The 25,915-nt window shown below is 39.3% G+C and overlaps 1 protein-coding gene across 5 annotated transcripts in view; it reads left to right on the forward strand.

Moving 5' to 3' along the window:
• The window catches only part of NFIA (nuclear factor I A), a 357,970-nt gene that overhangs the window by 315,246 nt on the left and 16,809 nt on the right, over positions 1 to 25,915 (forward strand). For 3 of the 5 annotated variants that reach the window (XM_063107177.1, XM_063107176.1, XM_063107179.1), the window contains one exon: positions 11,003 to 11,094. The exons of the other annotated variants lie outside the window; for them this stretch is intronic. In XM_063107177.1, the coding sequence (XP_062963247.1) occupies positions 11,003 to 11,094 (92 nt within the window). The remainder of the gene's footprint in view (positions 1 to 11,002; positions 11,095 to 25,915) is intronic. 5 annotated transcript variants of the gene reach the window in all.

The raw sequence follows: 25,915 nt of genomic DNA on the forward strand, positions 1-25,915 counted from the left end.
TGTGTACAGTCCAAATTTTTAATGTTTAATTTTGCAAAAGGAAAAGAAAAAGAATGATTGAAAATCAGGCATTTTGATAGATATTTTTATGTGCATTGCCTTAGTTGCATTTGTTATTATATCTGCAAAACTGGAATTGTCATCTTTTTAAAGAAGATGAAACTGAGCCAAGGTTCAAACCCAGGTCTGTTGGACTCCAAAGCCCAGTGCTTTCTACTATACCAGGATATGTACTATGTTCAGAGGTGTGATATCATAAAGCTTTCCCTTGAAAATCCTGACACTCCATAGCAAACTTCTATATTACTTCAAGAATATCACCATCATCCTGGTATATTGAATTAGATTTAAAAAAAAAACAAAACACAGGAACCAGAATAGGAAAAAGAGATTAAGAGATGAGCAGTGCAAAGGAGGAGTGACAAAAGAGAACAGAACACTGGATGATTCTATTCATTTGAGTCCTCATAACCCATTCAAGTGTTGTATTAGCCTCAGTTTTTTATCTCAGATGACAAGATGACAAAGACAAATTTTAAGACTTTCTTTATAAAGGTCATATATGGCACTGTAGGAAACTTGGAAGATATAGAAAAATATAAAAAAGAAAATTATAATCTCCCATAATCAACTACTATTACCATTTTGTTTTCCCCATTTATTTTTTCTTTTTTTAATGCACGTTTATGTGTGCATTTGTGTGTGTATGTGTGTGATTGTAATCATACCGAAAACAATATTTAGTATGCTGTTTGCTTGGTTAGCATTTTACACCTTTACTTTTCTGGTTTTTTAGGTAATGCATACTTTATTCATAAAGCTATAAAGAAGTATGTTACAGATTACTATAAATGTGACTGTGGTTAATTTATTACACCTTTTCCTATTTACAGAAAGTTGAGAAACGTGATTTTAAACAATTTTTACCTGTTTCCCACTACAGGACTTTAACTTTTGTCCCAACCTATAAAATATGCTCCAGTATATCCTTAGATATATATTTTTGTCCCCTACTTTATTGATTTTCTTAGGGTAGATTTCTAGAATTGGAATTACTTAATATAAACAGTGTGAACATTTCTCTTGATACACATTACCAAATTACTTTTCAGGAAAGTTGTGCCAATTTACATCCTTACAAATTGCTTATGAATCTCATCATAACGTTGACCCTTTAGAAGTTTGAGTATTATAATGTTTTTTAATTGTTAGAAGGCATTTATTTTTTGGGTGTAATACCCTTAATCAGACTTTGGAATCAGTAGTCCCTGATGAGATGATTTTAGCATTTTTCTTCAATTGTTTGAATATAAAGCACAGTGGAATTCTGGGGATTTTCTATCTTATTGGCAAAGTCTTTCCATAGGGACGACTCTTTGGACTGTTTCTGTGGAGAGGATGGGCCTATGAGACATTCACAGAGGGGTCAAGCCTTAGTGAAAGGGCTTAGAGGATTGGAGTAAATAATGTTCATTATGCTGGACTCTACATGGAGAGGCTCAGAGAGGTTACCTAGCTTGCTGAGATGACACTTCTGTTAAGAGATCAAATGGATTCAGTCCAGGATTTTCTGGTTCTGAAATTCGTTTTCTATTGACTATATTGCACCGCCTCAAAAAAAAAAAAAAAAAAAAGTGTTGTTTCAGATGTTCAGGTTCATTTGTTTATCTTATTTAAGATTAAAGATCACTGGAAGGCACAGGTGTACATCATTTACGGTGCTTCACTTTTCTATACTTCACAAATTCTGCATTTTTTTTTTTACAAATTGACGGTTGGTGGCAACTCTGCTTTGAGCGAGTCTGTGGACACCATTTTTTCCAACAGCATGTGCTCATTCTGTGTCTCTGTGTCATATTTTGGTAATTCTCACAATATTTCAGACTTTCCCATTATTTGTGATGATGGTCTGTGATCGGTAATCTTTTGATATTACTATCGCGATTGTTTCGAGGCGCCACAAACTGCACCCATGTAAGGCAGTGAACTTAATATACAGATGTTGGGTGTGTTCTGACTGCTCCACCGACCAGCCGTTCCCCCATCTGTCTCCCTCTCCTCAGGCATCCCTATTCCCTGAGACACAACAGTGTTGAAGGTAGGCCAACTAATAACCCTGCAGTGGCCTCTAAGTGTTCAAATGAAAGGAAAGGTCACACGTGTTGCACTTTAAATCAAAAGCTAGAAATCATTAAGCTTAGTAAGGAAGGCATGTCGAAAGATGAGTGTAAAGTTAGGCAAATCATAACTAAGGCCAAAATGTTTTTGTTTTTTTAGTTATACTAAGTTTCCATTTACATTGTCAGAGCTACGGCTCAGACCCTTCAAACCCATTGTACAGACTGGGTCCCCAGACCCCTCACACGCAAGTCCCCGTTAGTCCCCGCCCCCATGTCATCCTGAGGGTGGGAGGCACCGTGGATCAGAGCCACTCATCCTTTATACTTAAGTCCATAACCCAGGACACCTGGATGCACATGCACAATTACACTAGAGGATGACCAAGGAACACCTGGGCACACGTGCATATTTACATCAATGCTTGGTCAGATTCAGAGCGTCTGAGGGGCCCTGACCATTTTCCTATATTTTCCCACAAGCTAGGCTGCTTGTGCCAAATGGTTAGCCAAGTTGTGGATACAAAGGAAAAGTTCTTGAAGGAAATTAAAAGTGCTACTCCAGTGAACACAGGAATAAGAAAGCAAAACAGCCTGATTGCCGACATGGAGAAAGTTTTAGTGGTCTGGATAGATCAAAGCAGCCCCGACATTTCCTTAAGCCAAAGCCTAATCTAGAGCAAGGCTCTAACTCTCTTTAATTCTAGGAAGGCTGAGAGAGGTGAGGAAGCTGCAGAAGAAAAGTTTCAAGCCAGCAGAGGATGGTTCGTGAAGTTTAAATAAGGAAACCATCTCCATAACATAAAAGTACAAGGTGAAGCAGGAAGTGCAGATGTAGAAGCTGCAGCAAGTGATCCAGGAGCTCTAGCTAAGATCAGTGATGAAGGTGGCCACACTAAACTACAGATATTCAATGTAGATGAAACAGCCAGATATTGGAAGAAGGTGCCACCTCGGACTTTCATAGCTAGAGAAGAGAAGTCAATCCCTGGCTTCAAAGCATCAAAGGACAGGCCAACTCTTGTTAGGGATTAATACAGTTGGTGACTTTAAGTTGAAGCCAGTGCTCATTTACCATTCTGAAAATCTTAGGGCCCTTAAGAATTATGCTAAATCTACCCTGCCTGTGCTGTATAAATGGAACAACAATGCCTGGATGACAAATGTGCTGACAGCTTTGTTTACTGAATATTTTAAGCCCAATGTTGAGACTTAACTACTCAGGCAAAAGATCACCTAGTCACCAAAAAGCTATGTTGGAGATATACAAGAAGATGAATGTTGTTTTCATGCCTGCTAACATAACATCCATTCTGCATCAAGGAGTAATTTCGATTTTCAAGTCTTACTATTTAAGAAATACATTTGGTAAGGCCATAGCTGCCATAGATAAAGATTCCTTCAGTAGATCTGGCAAAGTAAGTTGAAAACCTTTTGTAAAGGATTCACCATTCTACATGCCAATTCGTGGCAGGAGGTCAGAATATTAACATTAATAGGAGTTTGGAAGAAGTTGATTCAACTTTTATGGATGACTTTAAGGTGTTCAAAGACTCCAGTGGAGGAAGTAACTGCAGATGTGGTGAAACTAGCAAGAGAACTAGAATTAGAAGTGGAGCCTGAAGATGTGACTGAATTGCTGCAATCTCATGATAAACTTGAACACATGAGGAGTTGGCTTCCTATGGATGAGCAAAGAAAGTGGTTTCTTAAGATGGAATTTACCTCCTGGTGAAGATGCTGTGAACATTGTTGAAATGACAGCAAAGGATTTAGAATATGACATAAACTTGATAAAGCAATGGCAGGGTTTGAGAGGACTGACTCCAATTTTGAAAGAAATTCTCCTGTGACTAAAATGCTATCGAGCAGTATTGCATGTTACAGAGAAATCTTTAATGAAAGGAAGAGTCTATCAATGTGGCAAACTTTATTGTCTTATTTTAAGAAATTGCGACAGTCACCCTCACCTTCAGCAACCACCACCCTGATCAGTCAGCTGCCATCAACATCAAGGCAAGACCATGAATTTCTGATGGCTCAGATGATCGTTGGCATATTTTAGCAATGAGGTATTGCTAAATTAAGGCATATACACTGCTTTTTTAGACATACTATAATTGCACACTTAGTAGACTTACAGTATAGTGTAAATATAACTTTTATGTGCACTGGGAAACCAAAAAATTAGTGTGACTTGCATTATTGCGATTTTCACTCTATTGTCACGATCTGGAACCAAACCACAATATCTCCAAGGTATTCCTGTATTTTAAAATCATCCAGAATCCCCACTCTTCAGAGACAATTGCTTTCTGTGCGTAATTTCTAGTCATTTTCTATAAACATTTTCTAGTCATTTTCCATGAACATTTTAATCATAGTTGATCATGATGTGTGTGTGTATATATGTATGTACATGTATATATGTGTATATATATTTTGTAAAATGATTTTATTTTTTTTTTTTGTATTATGAATATGTTGTGCTGTTATTAACTTATTTAAAAACATTATTAATGGCTGCCAAATATTCCAGTGTATGGATGAAGCATTAATTATAAGTTGGTTCCAATTTGTTGCTCTTATAAGTAATGCTGTAATGAACATCTTGGAACCTAAATAAATCTTTATCTGAATTTTTAGTATTTGTCAAGTATAAATTCCCAGAGGTAGATTTCCAGAGTTACACTACCTTTTGAGAGGCTGCAGAAGCTTTCAAGAGGGAGCGATCCAATACATTGAACTGTTTCTTTTTTTAGAAACCCCAGCTGAATCCAGTTTTTTTCCCTGCCTCTATTTAATATAACTTTTGCCTGTGCCTACCCATATACATATTTGCTTCTGATCAATAAATATGTTCTATCTAGTGAACAACACTCAGCATACACATAAAAATAAATGGCAGTTACTGAATTTGGATTAAACTTCAGAAATGAATTTAAACGAACTGAAACAAAGCTGTGTTTCTTATCCTTTAAAAATTATGAAAAAAACGTTATAGGCAGTTTAAATAGACTGTGTACAGGAAACACTCATTGCAAAGTGCCTCCTTATTGTACAGATTTAGTTCACATAAGGTTAAAGCATCTCCAGTTTAAAAGTTGCACTTGTCCCCTTCTCTCTGTGCACACCATAACGTGTATTGTGTTGTGCCTTCCTTTCTGCACATTTTATCCCAAATCTTGTTATAGCTTGAGCCCCTACCTCCCTAAGTATCCTTAATACAAGTAGAAACACCAAGAGAGCAATGGCATCTGGCTAAACTGATTCTTTTCGTGATTTTTGTGACCTATTGGCATATTAGACATATCATGCAAATTGTTACCATACATGTTAAGTAACACTAATATATTAAAGTTAGAATTCATTCGTTTTTCATGAAGGAACCTTCTGGGTATGTCGTTCCATTGTAATTTACTAGCGATAAGGAGGCTTTAATTTCATGCCCTGAGGGCTGTGATTTTGATGGTGTTATTGGTGGTAACTTCATAAAGACAAAAGATTTGCAGAGATAATAGAATGAGGTAGCTGCACAGATGTGATGTAAATAATGGAAATTCAGTGTGGTTATCTTCTAGATTCTGAACATCTGGATGAGAACTACAACATCTATGCAAACGTGGGAATCTCTAAATCTCAATACTTAGAGATTGTGTGTAAGCAGAGGCTGTGTGTTTTTAAAGAGCTTTGAAAAGGCTGTTTCTCTAGCTCTGTAACAATATTAATAATGCTAACCCAGGCCCTGTAAACTTGTTGATACCAATAGATTTCTTTGAAGGAGAAACACTCCTATATTCACCAGCATTTCTTTTGTGACCTTGCAAGAAATCGTGCTGTTCAAGTTCCTAACTGAGTTCAATTGTAATAGTTTCGTTTAGAAAGCAGCCAATCTATTTTCTAACATTTTTTTAGAAAGAAAGATTTTCTCACAGGGCTTATTTTCTTTTTAATAACATATGAGTGCAGTTAAAAAATTCAGAAACTATTTCAATTAGGTATTTAGTCATCTCACTGTTTCAGTTTGCAACTGATTGCTTTCTTATGTGCTTTTCCTTCACTGTCAGGTGTCACTGATGAACGTTTAAAAAAATTGCAAACAGGGTTCTGTTTAAGTCTGTGTTCCTGAATATGTTTTGATTTCATTTGTTTAATAACCAGCACATTGCTGGGCAGGTAGTAGAATCATAGCAAGTCTGTTTTTAATGAAATAGAATTTTCAATTAGTTATTTTTAGAGGGAAACCCCACTCGTGAATATGTCTAAGTTTCTGAAAATGAGGGAACATCTGAAAGTGTGTGTTGATATTTAGGATAAAACGGGAAACATTTAGAGTGTGAGGATGTCTAGTTGTCTTAATGGTATTTAGAAGTGAAATTTGATATCTTGTTTATAAGTTATTTCTTCCTTTTAAAAGAAAGTGAATTCAACAGGCTTTCTTCCCCTCCATTTTCAAGTATTCAGGGCTCTGATCCTTAAAATTTTACCTTCCCTCTCGTTATGACAAAAATGTAATGTGGAAGTTCTGCCTTTTCTCCTTTCCCTCAGCAATTGATGCCTCCACCACCTGCCTCTGTTTCTCAGCTGGTGCTGCTTCCTCTCTGACCTCCAGTCCACCGGAACCTGTCACCCAGCCCCGTCCTCAAAGCCATCTCTGTCTCCTCTATAAAGTTCTTCCTGTTCCTCCTGCAAGGTGTCACTTTTCTGTCCTTTAACACCCCAAAGATTTTTATTTATATTACTTTTAGGCACTCATGTTTTCATTGTCTGTATTTCTCTCTCTCCAATAGACTCTAACATCTTGCAGATAGCAGTGTGTCCTGCTTACCTTTGTATCCCCATGATGCCTGGCACGTAGCAAGTGTTGAAATAAGTATCTTTTGAAGAGAGCAAGAGAGAGAGAGAGAGAATAGGAACGTATTAAAACATCTCTCTTGGATGTACTCCAGAGGTTGGGCTTGGTGGAGTTTAAGGGAGTGATGAAGGGGTGCATGCTCACTTCCATGTAGCTGGAGTCTGATAAAACAGAAGACAGATTTCTCTTCAAACTTTCTATCAGTTTGTAGGCCAGGCTGCCAGGGTGGACGGAACCTCCTCTGTCAGAACCTCACGGCTCACCTGGTCTCTTACGTGATCTTTCCTGCCCAGGTGCCTCACTGCGTTCATTTCCCCTCACTCAGGCAGTCAGCCCCAGGTGGCGCCAGCCACTCAGCCTCCCTAGGGGCACCCGTGGGCACATGGAGGGAGTCTTCTTTCAAAGGGCATCTCTCCTTTCAGATTCACCCTCCACACAGAAATCTATCTAAATTTTCTCCTTTTGCTGCCTTTCCATGATTACACATATTCCAGTGGTTGCTGAATTTGAACTAGACCTTGAGACTGGCTGCCTACTTTCAAAAGAAGCAATGCAGACTCATATTTTCTACTTTGTCAGATTTTGGTGATTTTATTAATATGGTTTTTATCTTAAAGAAACATCAACTGACATTGGTACAAATTTTTTAGTATCTTAATATCTAATTCCTCAGTCATGTTTTTTCCAAAGACAGGAAAGCACTAAGTATATTCATGCAAAACAATTTGACCACATTCTTAACATCATGACCATGTGTAATTGTGGAGTGAAGGCTATTACAGACTCAGAACTAATTCATCTGGAAATTATGTGATTCTTTCATCCAGATACATTTCTTATTTAAAAAAAGAAAAAAAAGAAACTGACATCCTAGGAGGCAGCCAAATAATCAGTAGTTGATTTCTAATAGTCATGTTTGCCACAATGTCTTTTACAATGAGATTATATGGCCAAATTGAATTCCCTGTCGAATTGTTGCATTTATCAAGTTTCTTTAATTTTTATCTGCTTGATCCTGCTCAAGTGAATTTTTTGGGGGGACAGCATTCTATGTTGGCTACCACAATTTTATAATCTAAAAGCCATCAAGTACTCCTGAATCTTCCCTCCAGAATTCTCCAAAATGTCTACAATAATCTCCCCAGAGAATTATTTTCTGAGTTTTGTGATTTCCCAAAACTCTTCCTGCATTTCATTATTGCTGTTGTAAATAAGGCCAGAATTATGACTAAGAAGGATATGAATGTGATATAATATCAGAGTAAACGCAGTTGTATATAATTGATTACCACATTGCCCCTTTTACTTGATTTTTATATTCATATTGAAAGCTCTTAACTGTGCATGTATAATTGATTCACTATGGTATATGTGGTTGTTTCACTAAAAAGTTTCAGTTGAGGTTTTGTTCAACAGTGTAACTCCCTTATTCCACTATTTCTTTGGGAAAATCAGATTCAACTTATGTCATATCATTTCTGGAACGACATCCTGTTATAGATGATCACCGTACTATAATAATGGAAGATGAGTCAGAATTCCTTCCTTCCTTTCCTTGTTTTTCCTGTGTCTTTGATTTTTCCCAGAAGATAGCTTTCTATATAATAAATTTCCCTGGGCACCATTTGTCCCATTCCGTGACTTGGATACTCAAAAATTCCCAGGCTTTTGTAGTTGTAATATCCTTTTTTAAAAAAATGCAAACACTCCCACCTCTCTCACCATTGGTCTCTTTTTTAAAAACTAGAACAAACTATGGAAAAGTTTCAGTAGTCCTTGAGAGCATTAAAGGCCTTCTGAGATGTTCTGAAATTACGACTGCAATCATTTGTATGCTAAGCCTTCTTTTAAATGGTGAAACTTAAGTCAAGCAAAAATAGATAATGGGGTGTAATACAAATACCTTTCCAGATTTAGTAAGCTTGCTAAGCTCAATAGAGAACTGTCTTCACAAAAAAATGCCCCCCCCCCCTTATGGCATATATGCTGGGATCAATTAGCATGCTTGTTTATGATGTTACCAGTATGGTAAAAATGTCATAGGAAATCCTGCTACGTATCTAGAATAGACAGCAGGACAGTGCCCACTGTTCTGCTAGGACCATCAAACCAAGGACTCACTTTTCAGCATCTGTCATCAATCAGTTAGTCCAGTACCTGAGCATACCCTTCTTTCCTTTTTGTACCTTCTCAACTGACCTACCTATTCATGTGTGAAAGAACACTTTTTTCACTAACCACTAACAGGTTCAACGGGTTATTTCACCTGCTAGCTTTCTCATCTCTCCCACATCCTCTTTGTGCTCTAGGAGCAAGCGAATACACTACCAGGTAATTATGGCTCATCATTTTCAATATATGACTTTCTGTTGGTATTTCTTAAACCCTATCAAAGTCAGGCCATAGGCTGAATGAAACAAGTAACAGAGTATTTTACTAAGCTTTTTAAAACATCAAATTTCCCCCAGACCAATAAGTGAGAGGTACACGTAGAATGGCTAAATGCAGATGTACTTCTCAAAGCTGTTCAAATTAGTCTGACATAGGATGGCCCCGGAAGGAAATTAGTAGATTTGCATTACTAGATAGCACAACGTATTATACATTTAGGTCATTTTATACAAAGTCATTACTGGATAAATCCTCCTAATACAAGTACCATCACAACAAAAAGTTTCTTGGTACTATCCACCAGAGGACCCTTGTGCTCGTCCTGTGTTCAGTGCTGGTTTGACTCAACCACAGCTACAGCTACATCCATGTGACCATCACAAATCTGTTTAGGTGGCTTAGCTCTTACAAAGACAAACAAAAGGACTTGGGCCAGATGGGTGGAAGTTTTATACTCAGATGTGTTTAACAAGGGAAACAAGAACTATGAGCTGTTTTCTGTAAAACAGAAAAATCAAAATAAGAGAAGCAAGTGAAGTCAATAAGAAAAAAAAAATCTGGCAGGAATTTGGTATTGTTCCCTCGGTTATCTGTGTTTTTAAAAATTCCAATTCTTTTTGTCTTGTAGATGGTACATGTCTAGAGTTAGTCCCCCAAATTTAAGCCTTTTATAATTATTGTTAAGAAATTTGAAATTATTTTAAGCAATAGTCTAAAGATTCCAGTACAAAGAAAGAATGTGAATAAATCCTTGGAGTTTGTGGTAAAGATGTGAATTGCAGGACATCAAAAAACAAAATGTACATTTGGATTCATGAGCCAATGAAACACCAAAGCCACTGAATTTTTTTGCACCAAAGTAGAGTAAAGCTCTTAAACATAAATGTAAAAACCAACAACAGAACCTCCATTGACTGTGAAAAAGAGAGTAAACTGAAGTGTGGTGGCTGAGGTTCCAGTGTGACATCTTGGTTTGCACAGGTCTTTGACAGTTTGTGCCTGAAAAGAAGGGTTCAAGGAAGGAAGATGACAAACGTTAATCTTTTAAGCACATTTTTGTGTGTCATAGAGATTCTAGACACTCTACTGGGCCTATAATGACAGCTTGTTCTAAATGGTTTTCCACCTCCTTCCTGGGGAACCCATTAATTCCTCCTATGATGACTCCTCTTTGATCTATAGCTGAAGAGGTATAAGACTGTCTCATGATTTTTAGGAGTTTAACAGCATGAAAATCAAGGTTGTAAAATGAACTGCTTTCCTCCCCTACCTGCCTAATTTCTTTCTCCCTATGCTCTAAAGACTAGGATATCTCTTTCTGACCCCAGGCTCATGTTTAACTAGTAAAGTATACTTTGCAGATGTCCTGCATGTTCTAATTTGTATGATGGAAGGAGAAACTAGCTCATCTGAGTGACAATTTGACATCATTTTATCCCAACAGTCTTTGGAAGCCAATCCCCCCACCCCTTTTTGACTGTCTAAAATGCCCTTGCTAGCCAGATCCCTTTGCCAGCTACAGTGTTTGCACATTTCCTTGTGAATCAGCTGCCTAGGCTCAGAGACTGTGTGTTTTGGTGTTGTTTGTGTGTGCAATCTCGTGCTGCTTCCTGAACGCATGTGTCCCTTCCCTTCACAGCCTACTCGACACCCAGCACCTCCCCCGCAAACCGATTCGTCAGTGTTGGACCACGGGATCCAAGCTTTGTAAATATCCCTCAACAGACACAGGTGGGCCGCTCTCATCTTTTCTGTATGTGGTGCAGCTTGTATTATTCATCAGGTGCATTTTAACTTGTCTTTTGGCACAACAGGCCGCATTTCCCAGCTCCTCTTCTGTCCACTTTCCTCCTGACCCCACCCTTCCCAGCCCTCCAGCCACATTTCCATGTGTTCTCAGAAATCTTAGAAAAGGTTGCCTGCAGTTTTTGCTTCTCGTATTGAGAGGGTAGAAGAGGAAAGCTTCTGTGCCAGAACTGCCTTTGCTATGGCAAGAAAGGTTTCTCAGTGCTAGATAGTGTGTATTCCCTCTTTTAGGAATTCATGGCTCTCTAAATGCAAGCAGACCCCTTCAGAACCTGGAAAGGAGTATCTGGCTGCTAGCAACATCAGAGTGCATGCCGGGAACAGGGGGACCAGCCACTCCTCTGTACTCGTTATAGGGTCCCCAGGAACCTGGCAAGCTTTCTAAAAGAAAGAGGAAAAAAAAAAAAAAGGTTTACGAGCCTTATTAAGTTGCTGGTGTTTGTCCAGAAGCAGGAGGTGTTTTGTTAGTGGTTACTGCTGGCCACTGGGGAGTAAGGTGCAGTGATGGGAGGGGGTGTGTGTGAATATAATGTCATACTTGAGGTAGGTGATTGAGACTAGTGCTCTCCTGTCAATGGACAGTTGTGTTTTGTGCTAATGCAGGTCAAGGAGAACAAATCTTTTTTAAAAGTCGTGGAATGGCTATTGTGAATTGAGAAATGTTGAAAGACTTTTTGAGTTTACAGGTAGTACGTGTAGAGTTATTTAGAGGTTTGTGAAATAGAATTACATTCAAGTTTTGAAAGGAACTACTCTCTGATTTCCTAATTAGAACATGACTACCATCATTGACATAAGGAAAGCATTTTCTCCATGAGGTTCTTAGCACGGTGTTTGAAAAAATTTTCTGAGCAATTTTGTGCATAAACCTGGGTGTGTAATATCCAGATGCCTCATTTATAACTATTCATCTCTGTTTGTAAAACTATGACCAGGTGCTCATGAACGGGATAGATTTGCCTTCCTGGGTCTGTTTGCTCCCTCTGCAAAGGACTTTAGTTTACTGCTATGTCGACAGCACAGGTTAAACTGCTTCACATGTGAAGCCTTCTTTACACTGAAGCAGGGTCACTGAAAGTACAGCATCCGTGGAGGAGGCAGCTGGGAGGAGAGGGGAGCTAACATGGGAGGGAGAAGGTTAACTCTTGAATTTCCCACTTCTGCTGTTTCTTCTTAAACGGGCTTGCACTTGGCATCTGGGATTAAAGTCTCCTATTCAGTACCTCCCATAAAATTCTTCCAGTTATTTGCTTATTTTTTCATACCTTCAAACATTCAAATACTGTCCTGGTGAATTTGAAGTTGCATAATTACCTGGAGAGCATTAAAATAGAAGAACATAATTTAATTTTATATGTTTGGCTTACGTGTTCAAGCTCAGTGAGAGGGGGAAAACTGGGGATGGTGGCTGTGTATTTTCTCAAAGCACTGGTATGCTCAGGTTGCTTCATTAAGAGCCTCAAAAATGTAGCTTTGAAATTTCCTGTTTGTGTTTTACATACTATGTTTTATATGAGGTACTTCAAAAAGTTCGTGGAAAAATGGAATTAAAATGTAATATGAATCCTTCCTTGAACTTTTTGGAGACCCCTCATATAAGCTGTTATTCACATCACTGAACTTGAACTCTGTGTTCCATTCAGTTAGTTCTCTATCATCAAAACAGGTTGTAATTCCAGTATGGCTTTGTTTCACAAATGCCTTATTTAACCCAGAAACTGAGTCTTCATGATGCTGACCACAAAAATTCAATTCTTAAAAATCCAGATTTTCCACGCATCTGGATGAATGATGTCATGTAGACCCAATATTGTCATCTGGAACTGAATTTTTTTGGTTTCCGTTAAATATTTGGCATCATGGGGACAACAGCTTAAGTGTTTCTTACCACAGTGACACCTGCCACATTTGGCTTAAAGAAAGCCATTCCCAATTTTCTTATGAGAAACTGTGCTAATAGAGTTGTCATTTTTCCAAAAAATATATATTTATGTGTTCTCTAAATATTTTAATATTGTTATATATATTAATTCTTATTTATAAAAAGAAACTACTTTCTGGAACCATTTAAAGTGTTAGATAAATAGAGATATGGATAATAAAAATAATAATATACCTTAAAAAATAAGCCCCCTTTCAAGAGGACACTAGTTCAGAAGAGGGTTTTTTGTGCTTTTTTTACAGGAATTTCTAAAAACATAATTTGAACATGGTCTTCAGATTAGTAATTTCCTAGGCAAGCTTGCGCTTTTCTGTTTGATACCTTTGTTATGAAGCATGAAAATTGTATTAATTGAATTATAGGAAAACTGTTCTGGGAAAACAAAATTTTGCTTTCTGTCTCTGGAGAAGTAAAAATTGAAGAGTCACCCACACAGATACTTGAGCTTTTTCTAAATGAAGAAGAGGTATGCTGAACAGAAATTCATAAACAAATACAAAATAAAATGGCCTTTCCTTCTCCCACAGACTAGTTGCCAGTGGAAGTCTCTTTAAATGCCTGAAGCATCATCCTATAGAAGATGGATTAGATATGGTCTCTGTTTTTTCTGGAGGGTAGAAATAGAACAAATGCACAGAAATTATAAGTAAGCAGCTTTGGGTTTATCATAAAAACTTTCTTAAGGAAAAGAGTTATTTGATTGTATGCAGTCCCTGCTTATTGAGCATTTTCTATGTACTAAGTATTTTAGGTACGTTATCTAACTAATCTTTGCAGCCACCCAATAGATTGTACTTTATAGATATGGAAGCTGAGACCTAAAGAGATTATTGATTTCCCTAAGGGCATACAATAGGAAGGAGTGGAGCAAGAATTTGCACCTAGTTCTGTCTGATTCCAAGGCCTACACTCTTTAACCACTGTGATATACTTCCTCATGAGCTCATGAGCACCTTTTTCTAGCGATATTCAGAGACTGCGGCTCAATTCTCAGGAATACTACTGGCGTATTACCTGCTTTTATATCTGAAATTGCATTAAGATCTAATCATTCATATGTACCCAAAAGAATTTGAAGTAAGATCTCAAAGAAGTTTTTGTACATTCATGTTTGTAACAGCATTATTCACACTTGCCGAAAGGTAGAAGCAACCCAAATGTCCACCAACAGGTGAATAGATAAACAAAATGTGGTATGTACACATAGCAGAATATTACTCATCCTTAAAAAGGAAGGAAATTCTGACATATGCCATGGCATGGATGAATCTTGAAGACATGCTAAGTTAAATAAGCCAGTTACAAAAAGAAATACTGTATGATTTTACTTTGGGGTAGCCAGCATACTCAGATTCATAGAAACAGAAAGCAGAATGGTGATTATCAGAGACTGCAGGGAGGGACAGCATGGGGGGTTAGTGTTTAATGGGTGTAGAGTTTCAGTTTTGCAAGATGAAAAGAGTTTCTGGAGATGGGTAGTGGTGATGATTACACAACATTGTAAATGTATTTAATACCACTGAACTGTACACTTAAAAATAGTTCAGATGGTAAATTTTATGTTATGTATTTTATCACAATTTAAAAAATGTAATCATTAGATAAATTTGAAAGGACCTTCCACTCTTAAGAGTCTAAAATTCCAAAAAGCAGCCAGGAAAAGTGGACTTTTACCGACAAATCCACTCTAACTGTATGTTGACTGCTGAGAAAAGCACTAATTCTCATGCCCAGCACATAGTGGGTACTCTGCACACATTGGTTGAATCTAAATGATTCAAAATGAAGTTTAAAAATAATGACTTTTCTTTTTTTTTTTTTTTAATTAAATTCATGATACAGGTTAATTGGGGAAAATACAGAGGAGAAAAATAATAAAAATCACTTGTAGTCCTACTGTTAACATTTCCACATAAATCCATCCAGACTGTTTCTATGCAGACAAATATATTGCAAAAACAAGATCATATTATATACACTGTTTGGTAACTTGCTGTTTCTTCCCCTTAACGATATATTATGGTCTTCTTTCCATGTAAATTGGAAAAATTGAATATTGGCTTTTATTGCACCTATTCATCATCTGTAATGATTGGTAGGGAAAGATAACATGGATAATTGAAAACTACTTTTCCTCCTCCTCCCCTTCCAGTCTGTTTTTTCCTCCAGAGAATTTCCGCCTTCACTGGGGCAGAATTGCCTTCTCTTTAGCCATGCCTTGCGCTAGCTTTCTCACCCTAGCTTTTGACTTTGTTCGCGCACTGCTGCCCAGTCATCTGTCCCATTCTTCTGTCTCACTCGTCTGCCACCTCTGCTACTGTCATGTGCCTCTCATTTTCCTCCTCCTCTTCCACATTGTAGCTCATCATTAATGTGAGAGGTGGCTATCTCCTTCCAGCCTGTGTCACACCCATCTCTTCTGAGAAACTGTAACCACTCATCCCACCCTCAATCTTATTTTTCAATAGTGTCCCATACAGATGATGTTAACCTATGGAAAAGGCTCTGGCACATAGAGCATTTACTTCACTGTGGGCACAATTAACGTGCCCTGCACGCCCACTGAATGGTATAATGTAATAACAGAGAACATGCCATTGTCTCAAATAGCAGAAAGCCAATGGTCGTTTCACTGGCATCCCATAATTTAATCCGATCCCTGAAAACGAGAGCCATTAAGAAGAGACATTTATTTAGAGGAAAAAAGTTAGTATTTCATCATCAGGTAATAAATAGAAATACCAATTTCTACACAGGAGGACTGAGCAGAGACTCATTTTGATTCAGCTTCCAGTTTAATCAAAATGTTCAAATAAAATGCTTAACCTGCAGAACTCCAATGAGGACTAATTCTTTAAAATGAAAAATGAGTGCAAACAATATTTAAAAAAGGCATTTCCTCCCTACCTCCCAAATCTATCACTGTTCTGCATCAACAGAATTGTGGTATCGGAAATGCTATTTAAAACCAAATTACCATTTGGGCTATTAGAAGAATCGCTTGGCATGGCATGGGCCTGATTTGTTGACAAAAAGGCACAGGTGCTGTAACCTTTGCTTAATAAATCATTTAGCTGCCTGACTTGCAGGCAGTGTGATTGCCTTTGCCTCGTGAAATTTACAAATGTATGCACCAGCCTCACACTTCACTGTGCTGGAAACCAGCTGATCTTGAGAGGTCCCTGCGTAGCTAAATTATGGGCATGGCACCCAGTGTCTGCCTTTGGTGGAGGTGTACAAGGAACGTGGAGAGGTAGAGATATGGAGAACGTTTCCATTCTGTGTGTCATTCCTGAAGCTTTGCCTGAGAAACCAAAGCTTGGGGCAATCTGCAAAACTCTTCATAAGTTCCTTTCTTCAGTCACTTTATGTTTACCTAATTGTTTACTATATTCCCAGCACCTACAAAATGCAGGGAATGACAACTCTCCTCAAGTTGTTCAAAATCTAGTAAAGAAAACAGGTGTAAAGAAATGATAGTAATGACAGCAACACCAATAATGCAGTGTGATACCAGTACTATAAGGACTTGCCTAAAAGGCTTTCAGACCACAGAGTTGGGTATAAGAGTGGAAGGGGCAGAAGAGGCTAGATAGTTTTTCTGTCTTCATCTAATTTTGATATGGTTTTTATGCATTACATCTTTTCTTTTTTCCAATCAGATGGTAGATAAAGTTTTAGCCCATCCTAAGAGGAGAGATTTGTTCAGTTCTGTTTTCTCTAGACCAGGCAGATAAAATTAGAATCCTTTCCTTCTGCAGACTGATAAGCCAGAAACGCCCCCTCCTGGTGTCCTGTCCTCATCCACTGCTCTAAACTCACTTGAGATTGCATTTCAAGAGACTGAAGCCATTCCCTGCCTGCTTCCTGCCCACCCTGAGGCAAGCTGCCTGCCTTTAGGAGGTTAGGTACCACACAGAAGTTGAGGGATCAGCAGGAGAGTTACAAAGGCAAGAAACTCTGATTTCCTTAGAGAAAAAAGTCTCTCTCTCCCCCCTCCACCCCTCCCCACCTGCTAGTTAGCTTTGCATTTGAACATTTCAGTTACAAGCCCACACAGCTGAAAATTCCCAAGGTTGAAGAGGAATGGCACATAAAATTCCATTTGCTCCTGACTTTGAGAAAAGTTAAATCTTGTTGGCCAAATTGGTGTTCTATATTAAGTCTCCATGTGTGCCAGGTTCTGTGCCTACACACGCTCTAGTACTCAAGAGCCCTCCAAGGTAGGTGCTATTATCCACATTTTACAGATGAGGAAACTGAAGTTTCAAAAGAGTAAACTTGCCCCGTGGTATTTGAGGTAGCCAAGATTTGAACCAGTCTGTCTCAAAAACTTCTCTCTTTCCCAGATGCCATCTGTATCCCTAATTGTTTAGAGTGAAAAGTTACTGACCATTTTTTTTTTTTGAAGATGCCCTGAGATTGACTCACACTCTTACCTCAAGGAATCGGAAACCCTGAAATGAGGCCCAGTGCTCCCTGGGCCCAGTGGGACTGAGGCTGAACTTGGTTCTTCTGAAGACCTGCCCCAGTTTCCTATTAGTTCACATATCAGTAAAATCAAGATTGAACTCATTCTCTCATCCTGCCTGGGAAAAAGACCTTTACTAATGATATTAGTCTACATCGCTGAGAACAGCTAGCCTCGGTCTGGAGACCAGATAACAGAGCAGCTAAGATCACGGGCTTTATTTTCAGATCTTGATTGAAGCTCTCTTTATTCCATCACTTAGAAGCAGTATGTATGTTTCATTTTGTTGTTGGTGGTTTCTTTTTTTCTTTTCTCTTGGTAATTCAATTTTTCTAGCCTAATTTCTTAACTGTAAAATAGTGAGATATATAAAGATATATATATATACACATACACATCTCCTTCCTATGGTTGTCTTGAGAGTCTTAAATTCTGTTAGTTTAGAAAAGGTAAGTGCTTACTACCTACTAAACACTCAACAAATGATAGCTTTCATTGTTTGGTTGATAACTAAACTTGTATATTCAACAGTTATTTTCTGGATTACAAAGTATCTTCTCATTTGACTTTAAAAGCAACCCTTTGAAGTGGGCAGAGCTATGATTGTTATCCCCATCATACAGATTAAAAACTGAGGTTTAAGGAGGGGAAACCACATAACCAGGGGTCAGTAGAGCCAGAACACAAACCCAGTTCTCATTCCACGTGTCCTAACTAGGAAGGACACATGGGAGCTGTTTAGCACATGCTGCTCTTTGGGCAGAACCTACTTGCCAAAAGCTTCATTCAAAGCAACCGTCTAGCATATTAGGACAAACCCATGCCAAGATTATAACCCTATAGATTGTTCCATTGAGCATCTGCCCTAATGCTACCCCAAAAGCCTGATTAAATTGGGCATGTCTGTTCTTCCCCTATACAGACAGCAGCCTGAGTGCACCATTTCTCCCCTTAAGCTAAATTGTGCCCCAAGGAAAAAGAGACTTCTCAAGGGAAGACAATATCTCTGAGAGTGTGGGAAGGACTGGCAGGAAGAGAATACATCCCACATCCCCAGAATCTAAAGGGAAAAGGGGCACCTAAATTGAGGTGGCACCTGGTCATTTTTTCTCTTATATTCTCAGCTCCAGTAGTAGGTGTTGAATAGTAAGCAACAGCTCGCAGCGATGAGTTACTCATGCCATCTGCTTCACTCTGTCTGTACTACTGTGGGCAGGAGTGAATCCTCCCAGCTTTCCCGTCTCCCACACCAACCTGTAAGTTCTTGACACATTCTCTTCACATACACTTGGCAGCTGACTCACTGACAGGCTCTGAGACACTCTTAAAATAAATTTTTCAATAAACAGAACCTTTGTCTTTCAAGTTTTAATTTGGCAGCACATTTTAGACAAAAAATGCTACAAATCTCACTTCTGGACAGAGCCATCAGTTCTAGGTACTGGTCTTCTGTCTCGGTTCTTATACCTCAAAAATCCTATCGCCTTTAGACATAAGTTTGGGTTTGTCTTTAGCGTTTTTGTTTGTTTGGGTTTTGCCTTGCTCCGAAAAGATTTGGGGAAGCTTCTCAGTTGAGGAAAATCCTGGACCTCAAACAGAAGACCGTTGAAGAAAATTGGTGATTGTTGTAAGAATTAAGGTGCTTACCGTGGGATCTGGCACACAATAGGTGCTCAGCAAATATTGCCTTTTATCTTGCTTTTTTTTTTTTTTTTCAGTATTAAAATGAGATCAGTGCCAATGGAGAAGGATACGATAACAGGGAGATTTTACAGGAAATTTATCTGGTGTCCAATAAATTAGCCCTTGGGACTGTGGGAAAAGGGGGACAGAAAATGAAGTAGGGGAAAGGTTGAGAAGAAAAGCTGTGAGTTGTTGTAGAGAACTGACAGGAGTTAGACTGGAGCTGGATGATAGCCTTGCATAATATCAACTGCAGAATGACCAAAATGTCTAGCCCTTAGATGAGTCTTGATAATGATCCTTCTAGTCAGTGGATGTTCCAGAATACTAAGGGAAATGTACTTGGTACTCATAGTCTCATTCTTTGGAGGAATAAGGGGAAAAAGTCATGAACTGAGGAGTAGGATAGACCTTCTTTCACATGCTAGCCATGCCATTATCTTAGTGATCTTGACTGTGTTACCCTTTAAAATTCAGATTCCTCACCTATGAAATGAGGGCAAGAATAGTATCAACTTCATAGAAGAAAACCAAAGTAAGTATAGCTAAGTCAATGAGGGTTATTTTTCTCACATAACAAGAAATCTGTGAGTGGTTGTTGGCATTGCTTCACCTGCTACGTGATACCAGCAGGAACCCAGGTTCTTTCTGACATTCTGCTCTACCATTCACAGCATGTTGTCTTTTCATCCTCATGCTTGGTGCCTCTGATTGCAGTTTGGCTGCTGCAGCTCCAAACACCATACCCCTATCATATCCCATTATTCCTCTAATATCGAAGAAAAGGCCTTGCTGTACTCCTCCTCTGTACCCTGCTAGCAAATTTCTACGTAGATCTCATTGGCTGATACTGGGTCCCTTTTAATTTTTAGCTGCAAAGGATGTTGGGAAAGCCAGCACAGGATTATCTCAATTGGTTCAAATCATGACCCATTACCAAGGACTGGATGCATTTTCTTCCCTAAACAAAATTGCCCCTCTGAAGAAGGAGCAAAAGGTAGTGGATAGGCTGTTAACAATATCTGCCATACTCTTTTTTTATTATTCCCTGTTAGGTTTCATGCACTTTTCAATTCCTTGTAGTTGCACTTGACTCGCTTCTCTTGTAATGCTTGTCTTCTTACAGTGCCTGTCCTCCACACACTCCCTCTGTGTCTAGGAGATGTATATGCTCTGTGTGTGTGTGTGCGCGCATGTAGTGATCATCTCTTTTCAGTCTTCTCTTTGAAGTCCAGGATTTGGGCAGAAGCACTGGAGTTTTGTACAGACCAGCTCCCATGAGGCCACGTCAACCTTCACTGGGTAAACATGGACTCTGAAAAGGCTGAGTTGGAGGACATGTGCCTTTGTGATTGCAGGGGAACTCTGTGAATCAGTGCCCTCCATGTGCCCTCCCAGGCGCTTATCAAATAGTCAGCAAGAGGTTCTGGGTTTTTCTTTTATGACTTGGAACCAGATGCTTCCTTTGCAAAAGAAAAGAGCCTGGTTTTGCTGAGCTTGAGTCAACAGAGTTCAGAGAACAGGAAAATGAGTGGATGGGCCCTGCTGCATGAACTCCAAGCAGAGAACGCAACACAGGTGGTGTTCTCACTCTCCACAAAGCACTTGCATGCAAAAGTCCCACACCCAAAGAATTTGCTGTACCAAATGTTTCTGTACTCTAAATAATGACTGTTCACATGAGGAAAGGACTCAGCATCATGGTTCCTTTTGGACCCAGAAAGTCCTTTCCCGGGGCTTCCAAAGAGTCTAAGAGCTTGAAGGTTCCACTGAAACACACAGTTTCAAGGCCAGAGCCTATTGTCTAACGTGAGATTCATGGAAGTTCTCACTTGAGTTCTCAGTGATCCTTCCTGTCCACTTTTCTCACCAACCTGTTTACCTTCCTGTTTGTTTGTTGAGGACATAGGCACTTTCTTTTATCAGTGGCCTCTCTTTTTGGGATATAGCTTTTCAATGGATTCTATTCATTGAGTTACATTCCACAGCACACGCCTCCCCAAAATGTTTGCATGAGAATTTTTCCTAAGGTCTCACATTGCTTCTTTTACAGTGGAGATGAAATAACTTAGCACTTGTAATTGGCTTTTCACTTTCCAAATGCTTTACACATTAACTAATGAATCACATGAGCTCGTGATAAGCCAGATCCCTTGTATTGGAGCTGGGACACTGGGTTAGAACAGGCTGTCCTGGCCTGTGTTCCTCACCCTCCTACCCTCCCTCCCCAGAGTCTGAATGTGTTGGGATAAGGGGGATGCAGCTCAGGCACAGATGTTCTAAGCACAGGGCACCCCAGGCCTTCAGAGCATTGCTTTAGTGATGTGGGAAGCCCCCAGTGCTGCCCTCCAAGGCCAGGAGATGCTGTAGACCTCCTGTTGCCTTGAATAGAAAAATGCCCCTCTCAGCATATCCCCCCCTTCCTGGCCATGTGTATATGAATGAGTGTATGGGGAAGGAGAGGTACCAGGGGGATGGAAGGACAATGAGATAGAAAAGTCCAGTAAGGGAACTGACCACAGTAGGGACCTGTGCACTTGTAGAGTGGAAGAAGCACTGGAGTAGGAGTCAGGACATCTGGATTCATAGCGTGTCTCTCCCACTTGCTGGAGTAGGAGTCAGGACATCTGGATTCATAGCGTGTCTCTCCCACTTGCTAACTATGTAATTGAGAGAAAAAGAAACCAGAATTTATTGATCACCTACTATATTCCTGGCACCACACTAAGCCAGAAGGGGGGCTGCAGATATATATGAAGATATATATGATCTGATCCCTGCCATCCATAGGTCACAGACTTCTAGGGAGAAAAGTAAACAAAACATAGTCAGGTCTAAGAACCGAAACTTTGAAATATGTATAATCTATAAGAAGCACAGAAAAAGTAGATAATTAACTTCAAGGAGAGGCATGGGATCATGGAAAGTATGCTAGAAGAGATGGCACAGGGGCTGGTTTAGAAGGAGACAGACATACTGGTGGGCAGAACATTTCATTCCAGGCAGGGGGAACAGTGCATGCAAATGACAGTGTGTGTGTTTGGAGAACTCCACTCTGTCTGGTATGTCTGTCAGTGTGAAGCAAATGGCAGAGAATGTGGAGTCCTGAAGCTGGGACGTTAGACCAGAGTGTAGTCATCAATAAACACCTTTTTCCAGCAGTAAGACACTCGGACTTTATTCTGTGGGAGATGGGAAGCCGCTGGGATCTCTAGGTGTGAAGAAACCTTAACATCACTGGATTTAATACTCGTTAGGTTCAGGATTTTACAGGCAGTGGTAGCATTCAGACCTATAGCATGAGGTGCCCTCCTCTCCTGAGCAGGGGAATACAGTAGAGAAAATATAAGCTTTGAGCCAGACAGACCTGAGTTTGATTTATCTCAGTGTGTGACCTTGGGATAATTTTTGGCCTTTCTGACCCTCAGATATCACATTTATAAAATTATGAATTGATTCCTGCATTCCACGTAGGGTTTTATAAAGACTCAATGTGGTTGGAATGCAAAGCCCCAGCACCCTGTCCAGGCACCTGGAGAGCCGCTTTTCCACCTGTTGGGAGTGAACCTCTGTAAGGACCTGAGGTAAGGCAGGGTGCATCTCATGTATCTTTAGGACAAGGGTCTTGTGATTGCAAAGAAGAAACATAGAAATGTTAATATAGTGAAAACCCCAGAGGAAATCCAGCAGTCTTCCCCCTGAGCTGAGTCTTCTTTCGCCCCATCCTCCCACATCCACTTTCCGTAAGTTGTGCCATTAATTCTCTCATTAGCCATAGAAGGATATGTATTTATTAAGAACATACTTACCATACTCCCAAGGAGCAGGTTAAAGCTCAACTAATAGTGGCAGTTTCTGGTTGCAAGAAAAAACACACCAAGGAATGCATATGGGGAATCTCTATGTATCTTATAATTTCGTATTTAAAAACTATTCAACTTTATGCTAGATGAGGGAAGGAAGGAAAAAAAAATCGCAGTGCAAAAACAAGTTCTGAACCTAGGAGCAGTTTCTGAATGTTTATTTTGTCAGATACACAGCTGACATGATTAGTTCTAATGGGGTGGTGATCCTCATTGAATTGCAGATTGCTGTGAGTGACGGAAATCCCACAGGGACTTAAATAAGTGGTGCCTACGGTATTACTTAGGCTGCATCCTTTAGCCAAGACAAGGGCTTTTTCTTCTCTGTCCCTTCCCAACACACACGCGTGTGCACACGCATACACACACACATCCATGCACACCCAGACACACATGCTGCATATGCATCTATTCCAGGGCTCTACCTAGAGTGTTAATTACCTACCTAGAGCAATGGTGGCATGCCTTTCCTGACTTCTCCCCTTTACCCCTGCTACCCAAGTGTACCCCCAAACCCCCACCCTCTCCATTGCAGATAATGGTGTGCCAGGTTAGTCTGCTATGCTACTGCATCAAGACTCAGATCAATTTATTGACTCTGTCGTAGAGGCTGGTACAGTAATTGTTACAAGAGAAGAATGGAAAGTGAGAACGTGTCCACATGAAAAATAAAAATGACATTTTCTTCTCTCCAGCACACCCCGCCCCCGTTGCCTCGTAGATCTTTATGTGTTTACACAGCAGAGAGCATTAAGTTAATCACCTCCTTCTACATTATTAATTGCGACAGTTAGGGTGCCACATGACAGGAAGCGTATTATGGGAAACATTGATCTCACTCCGGCGGTGTGGACCTGAGCAGGTTTGGTATTCCTTTCCTTATCTCACTGCGTTGGGGCCCCATCAAATCACATTTCCCTGATTGACAACACAGAATGCTTCCCATCAATACAATTGATTTTGTGAAAAAGGACAAGGAACGTTTTTCACCTGGAGATAGATGAATTATGGTGATGATAAACAGAACACTTCAGAAGGATTTCTGTTTAGAAACCCAGATTGGGAATTAAGGTACTATTATCATCCCAAACACAAGCATAATTTGTATCCCCAGAAAAATTGTCTTACAAGAAACTTACTACAAGTGAAAAATAGATGTAGTTGAGGTCAGCTGTGAACCTGAGGCTATAATAGCTGTTTTTTAAAGGCCATCTGCTAATTTTTTTGTGAGAGATTTTTGGTTAAATGCACATCTTTGAAAGACATTTCATTAAAGTTCAACTTTCATGGCTTATACCTGTAGACCCTAACATAAATCCTATGTGAACGGACAAAACTGAGTGGGTGTCATTTGTGACCTGGAAATAAAAGGTCAACCACTGAATTTATAGCTTTTTTAGTGAAAAGAACATAAAGATTCCTGCCAACTGGAGTCAATCCATATTTTAATGTTTCCTAGTTAAGATTATAAAATCAAGGGATTAGGATCATGCTGTTCAGTGAAGGTCAAAAATTAAATGTGATGGGCTAAGTGTCATTCCCATGGGGCAGAAGTTAATATTTCAAAAACCATTTCTACCACTGGCAGTCAAGAAATGAATTCTCCATGATCGTTAACTAAGGTAAGGGGAATCCCACTATCATTACTAAATTTAATGGTGATTATTACACTAATCAACTACATTATTAAATTACTCTGCTGTTCTCCTATCCTGTCCCCAAACAATAATAGTGAATTGATTGCTATCAAATAATTCTCATACACAATCACGAATAAGTCGAGATGGAGGACCGTGGATGCTGGCCTCCTTTTGGGGAAAGAAGTTGTGGCTGTTTTATGCATATGAGAGATAACATAGAACATTCTTCTCAGACCAAGAGTCAGTGGCACCACAGACTTGCTATTAAGTATGACTCACCAGTTCAGGTTTTTTAAATTAAAAAAACAAACATGTATTTCTTCTTATTAAGGATTTTTTTTCTCTTTCAGATTTTTGTCCCCCCCACCCCACCCCCCGCCACCAACTTTCTTTTCCTTTTAGGAAAAAAAGTCCATTTTGCCAGGTACTTTTCATTCTCAAATTTTTGGAGCCTTTTATCGCATCTACTTTAGATTTTTATGAAGAGGGAATAAAGGCTATTTAAATGTCTTTATCGGATGACTCAGACACATGTACCCCATGCCATTTACAAATCCATTTTAAGATGCCAGTATTTTTCAAAGTTATAGAAATGCAGAACAGTGAAGCTGGTAATTTCCTTAAAGATTACCTACTATGGACACTGTCATTTTTCAGATATGACTTTAAAAAGTGCATTTTGGAATAAAGTGCATATCATTTTAATAAAATAGCACCTCCAAACAACAGGGCCAGAGCCCAGGGAGGTGAAACAACTTGCAAGGCCACATAGCTGATCAGAGGCAGAGCAGGACTGAGTATCTGTGCCAGGGAAGGAAGGGACTGGTGGCTTAATATGTGGCTTGGGGAATGAGTGCATGATTTCTATTTTACAGAGGTGTTTTATAAAAGCCCAATATCCACTAGACTGACCCAAGTGCATTGGAATCCTGAGAATCAAAAAAGCATGTAATTCTAAAGCTAACTTGTAGAATTTACCTTCATAGACGCCACAAAGACGTAGTATTTTGTATGTGTGTGTGCATTTGTGTTAAACCTGTGCTTCTGTCTGTGTTCCTGAGGAGCTTTTTGTTGCACATTTTTCTAAATTCTGTCCTTCCCAGTGCAGACAAAGGTTAAAATTCCCATCTACCTTCACAGGCAAACA

This window comes from Cynocephalus volans, chromosome 8 (genome assembly GCF_027409185.1).
Source record: "Cynocephalus volans isolate mCynVol1 chromosome 8, mCynVol1.pri, whole genome shotgun sequence".
NCBI classification, from domain to species: domain Eukaryota; kingdom Metazoa; phylum Chordata; class Mammalia; order Dermoptera; family Cynocephalidae; genus Cynocephalus; species Cynocephalus volans.